Raw genomic sequence first — 18730 nt, forward strand, 5'->3', positions numbered from 1 at the left:
AATTATGGCCCCAAAACCTGCCTTCGAATAATACATGAGGCTGACTTATACACGAGTATATAGTAGTTTAGGAAAATAATCAACTTTCACTATTGCTCTTTCATCAAATGAAAAGAGTATTGGGACACAAAAATATATAAGATCCTACTAAAATCGTCAACAAAAATGGAACAAATAAAGGATTGCATGACTAAATGGGCAGCCAACACTGGACACTCAATTCAGCTTGAAGATTAGAAAAAATATGGAATTAAAAACTGAAATATACATATGCATACGACTTGAAGGAAGTGATGCACCAATGGTACATAACAACCCAAAAATTGGCAAAATGGTATAAAAATACACAAGACAGATGTTGGAAATGTGAAGAAAATGTGGGTAGCTTCTACCATATGTGGTGGTCTTCTAAAATTGCAAAAATACTATTGGAGAAAAATACAAGAGAGTATTCGGTAAATTCTGAAAGTAAAAATCCAATTGAAATTATAGTGCATGATAGACATGGAATTAGATTTAAAAATAAGGAGAAATTGTTTAATTATTTTGTCACGGCTACCAGAATAAACTATGCGAGAAACTGGAAATGTAAAGAAATCCCAACAATAGACAATTGGCTATTAAAAATAGCCGCCATAATGAGCATGGATAACCTGACACAACTACTAACTAGCCAACAAGGCAGGGCCATAAAAACAACTGACTGGACATTCTTTAAAAGATTTTTGAAATGAGAAAAAAAGAAAATTATAACATAAGAACAAAGAAAGAGACTTTGAAAGACTGTACACTCTTGATGTAAATGACGAATGAGAGAAGAAGCAAAGAAACAAAACCCTTAGAAACATGATGAAGAAGGTTGCAGGTCAACAAAAAATTCCCCTCTTTTTTCTTTTCTTTTCTTTTTTTCTATCCTCTTTCCAATCTATCCCATTCCATTCCTATAACCCATATTTAGAATCCAGTCCCCTCTGGCCCAACCTACCCTGTTATCCCTAACATTGTACCCATACCAATGTTATTGTACTGTAGAAAAAATTTATATTTCAGGAGGTTCACTGTTCTCTTTTTAAAAAAAAACAATCTGAGAGCTTATACCTAAACCGACACTTTTACTGAATAAATCTATTGTATCCAAAGGGCAGCAAGTCACATATCATCATAGATGCTAAGGAGATGATCCCGGTTAGTATTTGGATGGGAGACCACTAAGGATGGTCAGACGCTACAGATCAGGGCTTCTCAAACATTTTCTACCCTCTTCTGATGATTTTTTATCTTGGCTAAACAGGCTGATTTTGCTTTTGTGGAGTACAGTTGAAGCATTTTCTGCAGAATCCCCTGTACACGTTGTTGCTAATAGATTTGTGTAAATGGTTGACATTCAGAAACCTTTTATTGTTACCAAATTTTCATGACCCCAACATAAAACTAAGGGGACCCCATTTGGTTGGGACCCACAGTTTAAGAAGCACTGCTATTTACTATATTTCAGAGGAAGGAACAAACCTACTCTGAGGATTCTTTAGCTTTAAAAGCCCTGTGAAAATCATGGGCTTTCTATAAGTTGATGGGTGACTTGAAGACACAAACACACAAACATGATGCTGAATGTTGGGACAGCAGATTGTTCAGTTACCATCCTTGTTGATCCGCAGAGCCCCCGGTGGCGCAATGGGTTAATCCCTTGTGCCGGTAGGATTAAAGACCAACAGTTCGGAAGTTCAAATTCAGAGAGAGAGTGGATGAGCTCCCTCTGTCAGCTCCAGCTCTCCATGCAGGGACATGAGAGAAGCCTCCCACAAGGATGGTAAAACATCAAACATCCGGGCATCCCCTGGGCAACGTTCTTGTAAACGGCCAATTCCCTCACATCAGAAGCGACTTGCAGTTTCTCAAGTCGTTCCTGACATTAATAATAATAATAATAATAATAATAATAATAAGCAAATCAGAGTTGATGGCTAGTGAGCAGACTTCTTAAGAAAGACAGTTGCAGTTATGGAACTAGAAAACTAGAAAACTAACTGCCTAATTTCTTCATCCTCAAAATATCAATTAACACTATATTTCTAAAATATTAATGCTGATATTTCTGGATGTATATGTTGTATGTTTTTTATCATCTATCATTTGATCCAGCCCTACCAAAAAATAGAGCTAGGTGGAAATGTTCATCTGAAAAAATAAACACTGATGTACTTATTATAAAATGTCTATAATTTTAATGTATTGTCTAAGGCTTTCATGGCTGGAATCACTGGGTTGTTGTATGATTTTCGGGCTATATGGCCATGTTCTAGAAGCATTCTCTCCTGACATTTCACCTGCATCTATGGCAAGCATCCTCAGAAGTTGTGAGGTCACAACCTCTGAGGATGCCTGCCACAGATGCAGACGAAACGTCAGGAGAGAATGCTTCTAGAACATGGCCATATAGCCTGAAAAACCTACAACAACGCAGTCTATAATTTTGAAACCTATTTGTACAGAGAAACATTTTTGTGTTTTAATAGCAGTACTAAGCATATTGAAATACATCAAGACAAAATAGATGTCCCTCTCATAAACACTTCTGAGAAGAGTATTTGACTATACTCTGAACCATTAGTTGTCTTATGCCCCTCAGTGGCCAAGATGAACAAAAATTGCCTGCTCATGATAACAGCAACACTTAAACTAAAAGATGAGAGAGAAAGCTGTTCTAGACACTGAAAGATCTATGTTTACACCCTAAAAGAATAAGAAATTAGGCCAAATGCAAATGGCAAAACCAGGAGTTATATTGTTCCCAACAGTTAGTAGCCATTTCTATTGCGTTAAGAAAATCCTTACACAATGAGAATATGCCCAAAGCATTTTTGAACTCTACTGCAGTTAAAGAATACAGCTACAATAGAGCTTTCAGCAACCCAGTATTAGCAAATTTAGCTTCAAAGAAAGAATAGCAAATAAAAAGCCAAATAAGTATGTCGCAAACGGAAGTTTTTCATAAAACAGAAGATCCAAGTTCATTTGGTGCCTTGAGTAACTTAATTTTACCATGTTAAAGACTGAATAGGACAAAACCAACAGAACAATAACATTTTAGTGATTCGTGCTTTATGCTAGACTAAAACCAAAATTAACATTTAATCAGTGCCAAGCTAAATTAATATTTAACAGAGCAAATTCATATATATGTATACATGGATTTTTTGTGTCATTAGCTTTTATTTCAAAAGCAACAGAACAGACCAAAAAAGGGAATTCACTCTGTATACCAGCAAAAAGAAAATGGGTTTTTTTTCCCAACGAGGGAATTGCATAATGAAATATGACCAAAATAAATGGTATATGCAGCCAGATGCCGATTAGCATAATGTACTGTACGCAATAGCTCTGGGCATGTGTGCTAAATTGTGCTGCTTCAGCAAGATGGAGTTAGGAATGGCAGGAAAGTGACACATGCTCGGGAGTGCACAGCATACCACAACAGGCAGGCAGGCCAAACAGCACGACACGCAGCAGCAGCATTGCAGCGTGGTTAGTGGAAGCAAAAGGATTCGCATATAAACAGGAAGCTCCAGTTAAATATACAGATAATAAAAAAAGAATCAATCAGTAAGCTTTCTAAAGTGGAGTAGAGAACCAACATTGTTAATGCTGTTGTTAGTACGTGGTGCATATGAGATATAAAAATGTGTTTAGAACTATTAAAGAAACAGCACGCTCAATGAATAAAGAATATTATGCTACATTGGTATCACGAAACAGAAATGCTGCCCATATTTCCCATATTCCTAGTTTCCAACAGACCGCACAACCTCTGAGGATGCCTGTCATAGATGCAGGCGAAACGTCAGGAGAGAATGCTTCTGAAACACGGCCATACGGCCCGAAAAACTTAAAACAACCTAGTGATTCCAGCCATGAAAGCCTTCAACAATATGCTGGCTTTTTTTTTTTTTTTTTTTTTTGCGTGGACATTTTGTTTTCAGGACTTATGAGAAAACTGCATAAACTCTGTAGTATAACGTTTTAAATACTTATAATAACAGAATTTCTAAGGTATCTCTTGGGCTTAATGACAACAATAAAACTAATTTTACTTCTATTCTACAGTATGAACACAAATCGTGATGGGCTTCAAATGTTAGTTTCTTTGGTGTTCTATTTCTTCTTTTGAAAAGCAAGCAACCCTCTAATTAATTTTTGAATAAAAACTAATTAGACCACGCCTGGAAGACTGTGTCCAGTTCTGGGCACCACAATTAAAGGGAGATGCTGACAAGCAGGAATGTGTCCAGAGGAGGGTGACTAAATGATCAAGGGTCTGGAGAACAAACTCTATGAGGAGTGGTTCAAAGAGCTGGGCATGTTTAGCCTGCAGAAGAGGAGGCTGAGAGGAGACATGATGAGGGCCATGTATAAATATGTGAGGAGAAGTCATAGGGAGGAGGGAACATGCTTATTTTCTGCTGCCCTGGAAACTAGGACACCGAACAATGGCTTCAAACAACAGGGAAAGAGATTCCACCTGAACATTAGAAAGAACTTCCTGACTGTGAGAGCTGTTTAGCAGTGGAACTCTCTGCCCTGGAGTGTGGTGGAGGCTCCTTCTTTGGAGGCTTTTAAACAGAGTCTGGATGGCCATCTGTCAGGGGTGCTTTGAATGCAATTTTCCTGCTTCTTGGCAGAATGGGATTCGACTGGATGGCCCACGAGATCTCTTTCAACTCTATGATTCCAAACCAATGTCTAGCAGCTTAATCATAAGCGTATTTCCTTGGATGTAAGTCGCCTGCAGGCTGATATTGGCGGGATATAAATGATGTAAATAAATAAATAATAAATAAGTCCTATGATGGCAAATCAGCCCTGAGTCCCTTTGGGGAGTTTTTTTTATTATTATTATTATAGTTTTATAAATGAGGCTGTGCCCAAGTAAGTGCACATACGATCGCAGCCTTGATACTCTATCAGAAGAGGAAAATGATCAAAAAATTATGGTGATAGCATCAAAAAAGAGTAGAAATACAGGAACGGGAAAAAAACAAGGCATAAATAAATTCTACCAGTTATAATTACTAATAATATAGAAACTGAAATAGCCAGCTCTTTCACAGATCTATATACATGTAGGCCTTTGAAAGTTTGCAGCACAGACATGGCTTAGCCTATTTTGAATGCCATATACACTATAAAGGCAGTAATAGAAAACTTCATCCCAAAGTCCACTAACATGGAAAAACGGCTCAGGATTCTCTGAAGAAGTGAAACAATCCTCAGTGTGCATTATAAAACCATGTCCTAGGATGCTATTTTCTCATTTACCATTCCCCTAGATTGTTAATATCTAAGGCGTATTAAATGCAGCATAAGATCTACAGGAACAAAACAAAAAAAACCAACCAGAGAAAAAGGAATCTCTGTTCTCACAAAAAGCAAGATGCAGTGTTCTGAGTGGGAAGCACACAGCCGGTGCAAGCAGAACAGGCTAGATTTGTGCATGTCTGAGAACAGTAAGCTAGCCTGCAGGCCTTGCGCTATGTACTTGGGAGAGGCAGTGCTTTGCATGGATAAACAGTTTTTATTTCCATTCCGACAAATATTGGAGTGATACCATTTTAAGAAAAAAAATAATATGCTAATGATTTTGTGAAGCTCTAAACCGAGTTTTGTGGATACACCATTTTTTAAGAAATGGTTGAATAGTTTTGAAAAGGTCACCCTCTTAATTATTGCTAATAATAATAATAATCTGCCAAAAATGAGGCAAAATCTGCAATAAAGCCCTTTAAATCATTGTCAGACTACTAAAATAGGAAAAGTTGAAAACAGCAGTAAATAATAACACAACAACTTTATGATTAAGTCCATGAGATGTACTTTATGTTATTCAGGGGGAGGGAACTGGGCCTTTTCCTCAAAGATGGATTGGGATAGATGGATGATAGATCAATCGATCGATAGATGATAGATAGCTTTTACTCTCTTTGCTGTGTTTTCTATTACATTTCTGCAAATGCATGGCCATTAATTTAAAAATTGCTATCTCTCCTGATCCATCTTAACAAGAATTTCAACAAAATATCTTCATTCCTCTCCACAGATACTAAGTAATTATTAAAAGTTCTGAATGCCACTTATGCAGGGAATGCCTACGGATGAAATGCCACAAAAGATACCTATTTAGTGTAAAATGGAGGACAGGTTTAAATACATGTAAGAACCTGGATGCAATTAACAAGCATTCGCTGTAATTAACAAAAGTCTCATCACTGGAAAAAAAACAATGGCACCCTATAATTAAATCATGCTTAAAAGTGGTTGACCTGCTGTAAAGCATCAGCTAATCATTCATAATTTGTCTACCTAACAAGATTATTGAAAAGTGCTAAGCACAGAAAGGCACCCCCCCCCCCCCCACATACAGGGAGAGGGAGAGGGAGAGGGAGAGGGAGGATATGTCTTCTGCAGATTTTAAAAACTGTGTGCAGGACTGCACTTTACACTCTACAGCAAATTATTTATGGCTAAGCAGTCACAATCTTGTGCACTGCCATATTCAAAGAGCAATTATTTTGCTTCACGAACATCCTTATGAATATTTCATAAGCCTATGGATTCCATACTTACTGTTACCTATGTGTTCGTGCTAGCTAAAGTGTTTCGGAACGTAACCACACTGCATGTTTTATATTTTCATTGCAGTAATGCAGTCATTTAATTCGGGGAAGAACACGTTTAATTTAAATGCCTGACACAAAGCAACAGATGACCAATAGAAGACTCATTACCATTTATGAATATCTTAACGATTCAAGGACTGCTTGTGTGGGAATACCGATCGAAAAGCAAGCTCATGCACATGCTGTTGTCATGAAGACTCTGGTGCCGAAAGGGACAAACGATACAGTCCTACTTACCTAGCATTATCCAACGTTTGTGCAAAAAGATCATTTTGTAAAATATTTGGAGGAGATGAGAAAACCCCATGAAAATGAGACAACACAGAATTGCAGACCTGGCGCAATGTGTCAAATTGCATTTTTTCTTCTCTTTCCCTTCGAGTCCTTCTTACCACCTGTGCAAAAAAATCATCTGTTTTGCAGTCACCATCGAATGCAGATATGCCAATCAAGTTCCATATTTCTCTTGATCCCGATAAAAACTGGGACTAAATGAGCAGGAGTTGGCAGTTAATGGTACAGTCATTATTCTTCTAATTCTGTCGTGGAGGATTTAGCACCCGTGCTTGCTTTCTCCTCACTGTCGCAAGAAATCCAAACAGCAGCGATCTTTTTGGGCATCCCCAGCTGAAGTGTGATGCTGTACTGCTTCCATGTACTCTGCTCATATTTCTCTAAGCCTCTTAAAAACATACACTGTATAGATGCTGTCGTCAGGAGTTTCAGCACATCTGGCTGCCAGCAATAAAATCTCAGAAGTAATAAAAACGAGGACAAGGCATCCTCGCACAGTTACTACTGCCTGAGAGGAGGAGGAGGAGGAGGAGGAGGAAGAGAGGGATTTCTGCAGCTTCTCCTCCTCCTTTCCTCCCCTGTAAAAATGACTAACACCAATGACAGTGAACATAGGTCTCTCTTCCCCCCACCCTTGCAGAATTTGAAGGCAGCAGCACAGGGCAGAAAGACCCCGCTAAAAATAGTATGCATATTCTTTAAACGATCGCACACAGCAAGGAAAATGCAACAAAAGGGCTTTTGTCTCTGCTTCTTTCTTTTTTTTGGAAAAGCTGTATCATATCTTGCATAAGATGAAAGGTAATTCTCTCCTTTGCCCGTTTAATTTATTCTCCATGTACTCCTAGAGAACAACATGCAGCATACTCCTGACTATTGCTCTATTGCATTGCAAAAATTAAACACCGGGATGATTTCGTTATACATTTGGAAAATCTTCTAATACAATCTGCTATTTAAGTATGCAGTGAGCTTCAAAGCAAAAGACACACGCAAAAAAAGAAACCCCTGCACCAGCTTTGAAGGTTTACTGCATTCTATTCAGTAAAATGCGAGCAGCAATCAAACCAATGAAATATTCTGTACCCATCTTCCTCTCAGCAGAACAGGATTGTAGACCTATCACTCTAATACATGTACAGTGCAGCAAGAACGTGGCTTTCCTGCAAGACAGTTCATCGAATGGAACACAGTTTAAGGTTTCATAGTGTGCTGTGAAAAGCAGATAAAACCTAAATTACAACCATTCATGAATACAAATCACCGTCACACTGTCAGTCCTATTCTGTTGGGGGAAACTGCTGTTGAAAAGGGCAGAGCGGCCTTAAAATACCCAATTTTCAATATACAGCATTTATATCATATCCATCACTTACAAATTTCCCATGTAAAATAAAATACAATGAGGGCTATTAGTAAAGCGCAGGCAATGAAAGAGGTTATAGCCCCTAAGGAAAAGGAAAGAAGCAAGTTTCCAGCTAATTAAAGAAGGGCATTGATAGGCTCAGAAGAGAACCCCTACAGTGCCAAATGGATTATGGTCACGGCTCTCTGTTTCAGAGGGAGGCAGAGAAAGATGGAGGAAATGGGGAGAAAGAGGCAAACACAGGTCATGGGAACAAAAGTATTCCACGCCAACATGTTAAATCCCCATTTTAATCCAATATGAAAGCTCAATCTGTTATAACTTTTTTATTTTTAATTAAAGAACAAAGGTATAGCCAACATTTTCTAGCTGTATGCACCGATGAGACATGCATACTGCTAGAAAACGTCAGCTATACCCTTGTTCTAGAATCCTTAATCTTTGCAAGACTAAGGTTCATTATAAATATGACTGTTGTAATGGATCAGAACCACATTTTAGACTAGCTTTATTTTACCATAATCGTACCGAAATTAGGCAGTGTTAATGCATGACGCTGTTCCTGATGCTATTATGAATCAGACCACAAGGCACTACATATGTCTAGTACCTTCATTTCTTGTGTATGAAAAAGTGAAAATTTGGTTAAATTATGTTTAGCCAAAATGTTTTGACATGCCGCATTATCACAGGATGTCTATGCCCTACACTACTGGAGAAATTATACTGTTTAGCTAGTATTGCACCACCTCGCATAGGAGCCCCCGGTGGCGCAGTGGGTTAAACCCCTGTGCCGGCAGGACTGAAGACCGACAGGTCGCAGGTTTGAATCCGGGGAGAGGCGGATGAGCACCCTCTATCAACTCCAGCTCCTCATGCGGTGACATGAAAGAAGCCTCCCACAAGGATGAGAAAAACATCAAATCTTCCGGGTGTCCCCTGGGCAGCGTCCTTGCAGACGGCCAATTCTCTCACACCAGAAGTGACTTGCAGTTTCTCAAGTCACTCCTGACACGACAAAAAAACAAACAAACACCTGACATCCAACGGGAAGTAACAGTCAATAATGAAATGACCAAGGCAGTGATGTCTCTGGCCCACCCGCTGTCCGGATGTCAGCCAGCACGCCAATGCCCTACATAAAGAAATAGTTTTCTAAGATCTACAGAGATACTTGCAGGAGTGCCTCAGCAAGCAAGAGTACAAAAGTGGCAGGCTAATCACCAGAACCTCAACCCGTAGCTGACACCAGGTGAGAGACTCCCCCCTGGGTACACAGAAAACTGGGAGACTTGGAAGGCACTGAACAGACTGCGCTCTGGCACCACACGATGCAGCACCAACCTTAAGAAATGAAGCCACAAGGTGGAGTCCACAACATGCGGGTGTGGAGAAGAGCAAACCACAGACCACCTATTACAATGCAGTCTGAGCCCTTCCACATGCACAATGGAGGACTTTCTTATAGCAACACCAGAGGCACTCCAAGTGGCCAGCTACTGGTCAAAGGACATTTAGTATAATGCCAAGCTTTTGAGCTTTGTATTTTTAAATACATTACAATTGTACCCTCAGTTCACTTCTGATACGATAAATAAATAAGCCAAAATTTGTTAGGAACCAGGATAAATCTGATTAAGGGCTGGAAAACACATGTTAAAAAGGTGCCCTTTAAACCTGATTCCTTCTGAAAAAGCACACTGTTTCATGCCTGTGCAGGAGCAGGCATGGAAAACATGTGCTTTCCTTCCCTCCCCCTGTAGACTCCCTCGGTGCCCCCCATTTCCCTCTCAACTTACCAGAGGAGCCTTTTTCCCTCTCCCTCCTTCCTGGAAGGGTCAACAGGGGGCCCCGGAAGAGAAATTCTTGGGAGGATATATTAAATTAACATGTTTAAATTGTATTTATATGCTACCTAATTTTTACAGTTTAATTGTGCTATGTATTGTTGTTTTGTGTAATTGTGGCATTGAATAATTGCCAAAATTGGAAGAAAGAAGACTGCAGGCCTCAGATGGAGTTTCCTCTGGTAAATTGAGAGGGAAAGGGGGGGGGGGAGGAAAAGGTTGGCAGTACCCCTGCCCACCCCTGATGATCTGGGGTCAGCAAGGGTTGGTATCTGGTCACCACCTCTGCAAAAGCATGGGGTTTAGACCAGCCGTATGGCCTCAATTCCAAGAGAACATGGGATTTAAAATCCCCAATTCCTCTCAGAGTTTTGCACTGTGTAAAAGGGTCCTTATATGTTTATGCAGATGTTTCATTAAATGCAATAAAGCATTTATTTATTTATTTACAGTATTTATATTCTGCCCTTCTCACCCCGCAGGGGACTCAGGGCGGATTACAATGTACATATACATGGCAAACATTCAATGCCATAGACACACAACATATATAGACAGACACAGAGGCAATTTCACATTCCAACTTTTCATGAGGGTATTCTGGCCAACGTTGAAGCAACAGGGAACAAAGGTTTGACAACTTTTGGTAATCATCCCCTGCTCTCTGTCCCACAGCCTGATAGCTCTGGTTCTTTTAATTGTTGGTTTCTTGAGCTGAAGTTGCTTCAGGCATACTCTCCTATATATCACAAATATGCATGTTAATAAAACTACCCTTGAGTTATCACAAATATGCATGTTAATAAAACTACCCTTGAGTTATATGATGTCCTGTATAACTTGAAGATAAGTTTTGGAGCTAACCCTATGGATTTTGATATAACTTATAACTTGGGGCGAGGGGAGGGGGCAAATCTGCAGAGAGGGGAAAACACCACTGCCAAATCAAGAGGACAGACAGCCGTGGCCACTGCTGCCATTTCCCTGGCCAGGCATTCAAAAAGACCAAAGTGGCACCTGTTGTATGCTGTATGCATATGTGTGAAATGTATTTGTCAAGTGTTTTGATACGGCTAATGGGCTAATCAATAAAACGTTCTACCAAAGTGGCACCAGGCATTCAAAAAGACCAAAGTGGCACCACAGAGAGTAAAGATGGTAGGTGCTTCTTTGAGGCTCTTCTGGGGCACACTAAGCTCTTGCCTTTCACCATTGGTCTTTGTTGCCATCCAGATCCTTTTCACCTTGCCTTCCTCACTTCCAAAACCCTATTTCCCTCTCACCGCTCAGGGGATGCTTTGATTGTACTTTTCCTACATGGCAGAAGTGGGTTGGTCTGGATGGCTCCTCGGTTTGCTCCTATTATTATTATTATTATTATTATTATTATTACAAAGGCTAGATAGTCATCTGTTGGGGGTACTTTGATTGTGCTTTTCCTGCATTGCAGAATGGAGTTGGATTGGATGGCCCCAGGGGTGCTCCAATTACTATTATTACTAAGGCTGGATGGCCATCTATTGGGAGTACTTTGATTGTGCTTTTTCTGCATGGCAGAAGGGGGTTGGACTGGATGGCCCCTGGGGTCTTCCACTAAAATACTGTTGGGCAAACTTTTTGACTAGCAAATTGATCTGACAATGCAGACTTAATAGATTTGTTGATGTCTATCAATCAATTTAAGGATGAGCTTCCTATGTTTTTCGTTATTGTGTGCCAAGTATCAACTATGATTTTGTGGCTTCCCAAACTACACATGGTTAGTTTCCCAGATCAGATGTTATTAAAAACTAGGGTGAAGGTTTCTAGTTGATCCATTGAGAAAGGGAGGAGTAGGGGGCTCACTCAGACATGTTTATTGGCACAGTTTGTTACATCTAAATAGGCCAGCCTCTTACAATCATGTAAATACCTGAAGCATTCCTCCTGATGATGGCATGCAAGCATTACTGGTAAGATGGCTCCATAGATTAAAGCAACGCTGCAGTCTTGACCCAACCTACACCTCAAAAATCACTGGCCAATCAATTCAGCTTTTGTAAGTCTATCTACTTAAACTGCTGCAATAAATAACAAGATCCATAATGCTTCTAAATTAGAATCTTATTACTAGAACCACTAAAAGGGCAGTCTGTGAATTATGAAAAGAAATGAAGTAACTCACTCAGGAGGTAACCCTGTCTCTCATGCCTCTGCAATGATTTGTTCATAGGGTTCACAGGGTCACAAAAAAAAATGCCCATCCATACTGGTATGATCTTTGATAGGTCACCCACCTACCATGATATGAGTCATACTTAGAATCTTTTAGGAATGTTGGCATCATGGCCTTGACAGAGCAGCATCTGCCATGTAGGCAAGCTGCCAAAGATAGCTTATTAACTGCAAACTGTGCCCTGATATAGGCACAGAGAGATTGCATCTAACTAGCAGAGATGCCTTAAGAGATATTACTGAAGAGATGAAGATTCCACTGAGCAGGAATCTCCTCTATCTTCCTACTTGTCATAGCTGGGTAAGCTATCAATTTTACTGGAATGAATGGGTACTTGCTGAGGAGTGCACCTACAATATCCTGTTGGTTTACTGTATATTCATCTAAAAGTGTCAATCACATATCTTCTTTGTTCTTTAGTCCCTATTTCAAAACTAATTAAAACCTACATCACCAATACTGCATCATTTGCCATACTCACCCCCAAGCAGTTAAAGAGTATTTTTAAACACAGAGCAACATCAAAGCACGTAATCCAATAACTATGGGACTCCAATGGGTAATAGAAACAGTTTGTTTTTAGTACCAGGTTATACTTGGGGCTTGTGATGAGATCACAATAACTGATAACACAATGCCATTGACCATGCAAGGTGCCCTAGTTATGTTTGTAAATAAATTTACATTCTTTTAAGCATACACACACAAAATATCTTTTAAAAAATTCAACGAGGAAAAGACCCATGTTTTGGTGAGAAGACTAACCTCCCACTGAGCATTTAATCAGTTCCACTCACCATTAACCCCTCACCTTATTAGCATAGCTAGGCCAGCCACATGCCTAAAAGTTCTGATTTTCCATAAAACCACAGCATAAAAGGCAAGAGTTTCTAACAGATTAAAGCCCAAAGAAACATAACGCGATCAAACCAACATGAACACAATGTGTCAAGATCATAGCACCTATAGAGTGAGTCTTTGATTATTGATTCCCAAAAACTCAACTAATGCTAATTTCAGAGAATTAATAGACCTCTTCCAGATAAAATATCTTCCAGATAAGATATGCTTTATTGCACAGTTGGTCCTCTCTTTACATGGAGTTTATATCCATAGATTCAACCATTCATGGCCTGAAAATATGCAAAGTAAATTCCCCCAAAGCAACCTAAATTCAGCCGTTTCAAATTAGAGATAGCACTTTATTTATGCCACTGTATATAATGGGACTTGAGCATCCATGTGATGCTGGTGGGTGGGTGGGGGGGAATGTCCTGAAACCAAACCCCAGTAGATATCAAGGGCTCACTGCTTACTGCTTTCTTGCATTCCATGAAGTATGATACCAACATCTTCAGTATTAATTTTTCAGAGTGACAACATAATACGTAGTTATAGTACATAGTTCTTGCAATTTAGTGAAAAGTGCTATATAATCTAATCTCTGGAGATTCTCATTGGGCTGAGGTGAAGTCAGGAGCTGGCCTTATATATCACCTCCCTGTTCTCCTGGCAGGAAGCCTGGGAAATCTTAAGTTTCTTATAAGGCAGGGTCTCCTAACATTTTTGCTACAAGAGCTACTACCAGTCTCACCCCAGTAAATCCTTGTGAGTGAGTGAACAACAATTACAAGAAAATATAATTTTAACTACAAGTTACCTAGCTGATTGGTTATTTCAAATAACATAAGATTGAAGAATGTCTGTTGACAGTGTTTCCAACATTTTTAATTCTGTCCCCACCATTTTCATTTCTAAACAGATATGGCACCAAAAAGTAAAGATAGTTTCTAATAGAAACAGAAGTCATTTGTAAATGTCTATGGGGAGAGGAGGGGGGATGATAAGACCAAACCAAGATTTTAGATGTTGATTTCTTGCTTCAATGTAGTATATATTGTGAAAATATAATGAAAATTATATTACAAATAAAAAATTGGAATATAGAACAATCCTAATGTCACAATAACCTTTCTACCATTTTATCCTCTATTTTCAGAGGTAGCTGTACCTTGGAGTTAATACTGCAGGGCGTCATTTTTAGTAGCACACAAATGATCACCAATAAAGTGTTAGTTGATATGCTCCTTCCCCCACTCTAGATCCCAAAGCAACATTATTTTTCAAAAATAGAATATGGTCAGTGGAGATGCTGAGCAGACATGCATGGGCATTCGGTTCATTGTTTGAATGTTTTAAAACATGCTACAAATACAGAAGTGACTATAAATCATAGAATAGTTATGACCACAGCAAAGTGAGGTATCAGTTCTGCATGTTCACAAATGAAATGACATACATTACCATTAAAATAAAGTCCTTCCATAAGACCATAAAACACTTAGAAACTATTGTAAACTCTTGACCAACTAGCAGTGTATTTTTTATACCTGGAATGGTGTTTTCTTCCTCTAAACATAGAACTTCAGGAAGGATTCACATGGCATGATAAGTGGGGAAGGGGACACCTGCCAAGCTAGCTAGATCAACCCTAACAATCCTGATTATCAATGGGTTGGCAAATGTCACAGCTTTCACATTCTTCACATCCAAAACATAACTTGTATCACTGTCTTAGGAATTTCAGATAGCACCAATAGAACTACTTAAATATCCCTTAAGTTTCTAGATGGAGACATTTCGAATCCACCTTACCTATCATATTTCACCCGTGACCATTTTCTCCACATTTATTTCCCATTTAGCTACACATTTCTTTATCATTGTATTCCCACTAGTCCATGGCACAAATGTCATTATATCATCTTCTTCACATTTTAAACCCTAGAAGATCAAACTCCCCCCTCTCTTTGAGCTTTAGAACTATGCTTTGTGTTGTGCCAGCTCATCAGAGACTCAGTGTAACAATCATTATGGTATACAGACATTTTCATTTTTCTGAAAAGCTTTTGTTTTGTTCAGAGAATGTGGGATTTTTTACTGTTTAAGAAAAATAACACTGATGTGTCATTTAAGTGGATATGCATATATCTTGTTATTACATAAATCTCGCTTTACAAAGCCCTTCACATTACGCTTGGATGATGCACACAGGCTTATATTTCCATAATAATAATTTCCCTTTTAGGAAAATGATCAACAAAATGTCCATGATTGTAGTGGGCAGTGCAGGGGGGATAATATTTAGCAGGGAAACTGGCAGACAGTGAATTCATTACATTGTTGTGTTAACAGTAAACAAAACTACCTTTCACATTCCTTGTTGTACGGTATGGGCCATCCATATAATGGTAAAATATCATTATTCAGCCATTCACTACATATAGGTAAAAGGTTGCACTTGGAAGAAGCATTTTATATCTTCTATTTCACACCAAGTCTGGTAAGGCTGTCCCCTGACATTAAGTCCAGTCATGTCCAACTTCGGGGGTTAGTGCTCATCTCCATTTCTAAGCGAAAGAGCCGTTGTTGTCTGTAGACACCTCCAAGTAATGTGGCCGGCATGGCTGCATGGAGCACCGCTACCTTCCCACTGGAGCGGTACCTATTGATCTACTCACATTTGCATGTTTTTGAAATGCTAGGTTGGCAGAAGCTGGGGATGAGCGGAAGCTCACGCTGGTCTCCGGAGTCAAACCTGTGACCTTTTAGTCAACAAGCTCAGCAGCTCAGCGGATTAATAGACTGCACCACCGCAGGTTCTCTACCAAGTCTGAATACTATTGATAATGACTTAGTGATTTGCTTCACTTCTGCACTTTATGTGGCTGATATTGTATACCGCCACTATCTTCACAGCCTGCTGGGTTTTATAGTATAAATGAATAGGAGTTTTATTGCTGTTTTAAGTAAAATTTGGTTAATTGTATTGTTATTAATTTTATATTCTCTATTATCTTGTATCTGTGTATTGTGCTTTCTGTGAGCCATCCCCAGTCCCCTCCAGGAAATGGTGGTGGGATACACATAAAGCATTATTATTACTATTATTATTATTATTATTATTATTATTATTATTATTATTGGCACAAGATGCCATCTGATCTGAGAAACTAGGCAGGGTCAGTGCTTCCTATTACTTGGATGAGAGACCACCAATGAAAACCAGGTGCTGTAGACTATATTTCAGAGGAAAGAATTGGCAAAACCACCTCTGAGTATACTTATCTAAGAAAACCCTATAAAATTAATGGGGTTGCCGTAAGTCAGCAGATGCCTTGAAGAAACACATCTGCACACACAAACAGCCAATTTGCTTCTATTAAAAATACAATCAGACTGCATATTGATTTCATTGTACTTGTACACATATGTAATTGATGTTATTGTTACAATAAAGTGTGATTGTAATTCACTCTAATTGGAGGGGCCTCCAGATAGCAATGTGAATTAGGTCACAAGTTTTCTTTTGTGTACACAACAGTTGAAAAAAACAGAATGTGTTAAGGAGCAATTACAGTTATTAAAGCGTAAGAGTGATGATCTCATAGTACTACTTTTCTGTTCTACTTCTACTTCAGAAAAACCTATGGAACAATAATCTAATAAGAATGCCCATATATGCGTTTGTAATTCTTTACCCAATTAGCTAGATGTTAGCTCTAGTGAACACAATGTGACTTACAGAATAAACATCCATAGAGTTTTTATGTTTTTTTCTATTTATGCCACTCCATTGTTGATTGCACGACAGTAATTTAATATCTGGTATTTCCTGGCTGTTATTGATTTGAGGGTTTTTTCTTTTAATGCTATTTTCTTTAAGTATTTTAACTGGAAATGCTTTTTATGGTTATAGATTATGGTTACACATAAACAGTATCTGACTCTTCTATGACTCTTAGTCACTTTGTGGTATTTGGAATAAAATCATCAACTTTTTCTTCTGGTCCCAATCTACATGGCCTTCCATCCTGACACCTAGACTGGAATAGCTCAATGAGAATAATAGTCGTTCTACTGTTTCCAACTCCAAGCAATAAGACAGGGAAACCACACTTTAAAAACTATTATAAAGTTGGATCTGAAATATATTGCCTATCTAGGTTGACAACATTGAGTTATATAAATTATTGATCCAGCTTAGTATAAGATAGAATCTTATAATGTTGAGTATAACAAATACATTTCCCATTATTGATCAAGAGCAGTGATTCCCAACCTTTTTTTTTTAACCAGGGACCACTTGACTAGGGAACACTTTGACCAGGGACCACTCTCCAACATTAGTACCAAAAGGGTTACAAATCAGTGTTTGGTCGACTTGAGATTTGGTTTCGTTATTAGGGGGGCAGATTACAAAAATTGCTTTGGATAGACCACATCAGCTCTAGTTTGATACAGAATGTATGCCACCCAGTAGTTGCCATCTGCTCATCCACAGAAAACCATATGTAATAACTTAGAGTTGATGTGGTCTATTCTATGCAATTTTCTGAATCAGCACCCCAAATAACCCCAGAAACAGGCCTAAAAACAAAAACAACAAGAAAAACTTTTTTGTTCGACTGCGTTATTATCTGTAGTAGTAACTGTGAAGCCGTGGACCATATTTCCGTTCTTGTGGACCACTGGTGGTCCACGGACCACAGGTTGAGAACCACTGATGTAAAGCTATAATTGGAAAAGAAAGAAATACAGTCTCAATCAAAAGGTAGCAAGTCTGAACAACAGTTTACATTTTTAATAATACTGTACTGTAGTGCTGCACCATGATGCGATTTCTGATCAAAGATCTAGGAAACGTTGTATACCCAGCATGGGTGATAAAGATATGTCTGTATATATGTATAGGTAAATGCAGCAAAGGGGAACAATACCAGCAAGGACTTTCTATATCATACATCTGAAGCTCAATCAACACTAGGAATTGCCTTATAGTAATTTTCCGCACCAAGGACAGTGGTGGACACTTGTAGCAGACCCAGAGACCTGTTTACTGACTGGAATTCTTTGGGGGCCACAGTAACTGTAAAAATGTTCCCCAAAATAAGGAAAGGATACAAAATTGAAAGTCATCAGACATTCACTTTATACATGTTTTAAAATAGTGGGGGTTTTTTTGAGACTGAATAGTATGAGTGGGGTGGTAACCTATTTAAAAGGCAAATTGCTGCTTCTGGATACTTCCAGGGTAGCCCATTCGCTCTTGCATTTGACCAGAAAGTGGAAATTAGTGGGGTTTCAACAGGTCAAGGCCTAAAAATCAGTGTTGGGGGCTTCTTGTGCCCCAGTACTCTACAAACCCCTGCTCAAGAGTTTTACTTACTAATATGCCAATGGGAAAAGAGCAGTCTCTGTGAGTGCCATAGAGAGATTCAGGAGAAGATTGATTGGAGAGATTTTGCTGACACTAAAATCAGTGGGGACAATT

The 18730-nt window shown here is 38.9% G+C and overlaps 1 protein-coding gene across 49 annotated transcripts in view; it reads right to left on the reverse strand.

The window, feature by feature from the left end:
• RIMS2 (regulating synaptic membrane exocytosis 2) overlaps positions 1-18730 on the reverse strand; it is a 401331-nt gene that overhangs the window by 264240 nt on the left and 118361 nt on the right. For 4 of the 49 annotated variants that reach the window (XM_060775754.2, XM_060775752.2, XM_060775753.2 and 1 more), the window contains exon 1: positions 6912-7506. The exons of 41 other annotated variants lie outside the window; for them this stretch is intronic. In XM_060775754.2, the coding sequence (XP_060631737.1) occupies positions 6912-7033 (122 nt within the window). In that variant the 5' untranslated portion in view covers positions 7034-7506. Of the gene's footprint in view, positions 1-6911; positions 7509-18730 lie in introns of those variants that run through there. 4 more of the 49 variants (XM_060775743.2, XM_060775745.2, XM_060775749.2 and 1 more) reach the window with 2 other exon arrangements.

The sequence above is a fragment of the Anolis sagrei genome, chromosome 4 (genome assembly GCF_037176765.1).
Source record: "Anolis sagrei isolate rAnoSag1 chromosome 4, rAnoSag1.mat, whole genome shotgun sequence".
NCBI lineage: Eukaryota > Metazoa > Chordata > Lepidosauria > Squamata > Dactyloidae > Anolis > Anolis sagrei.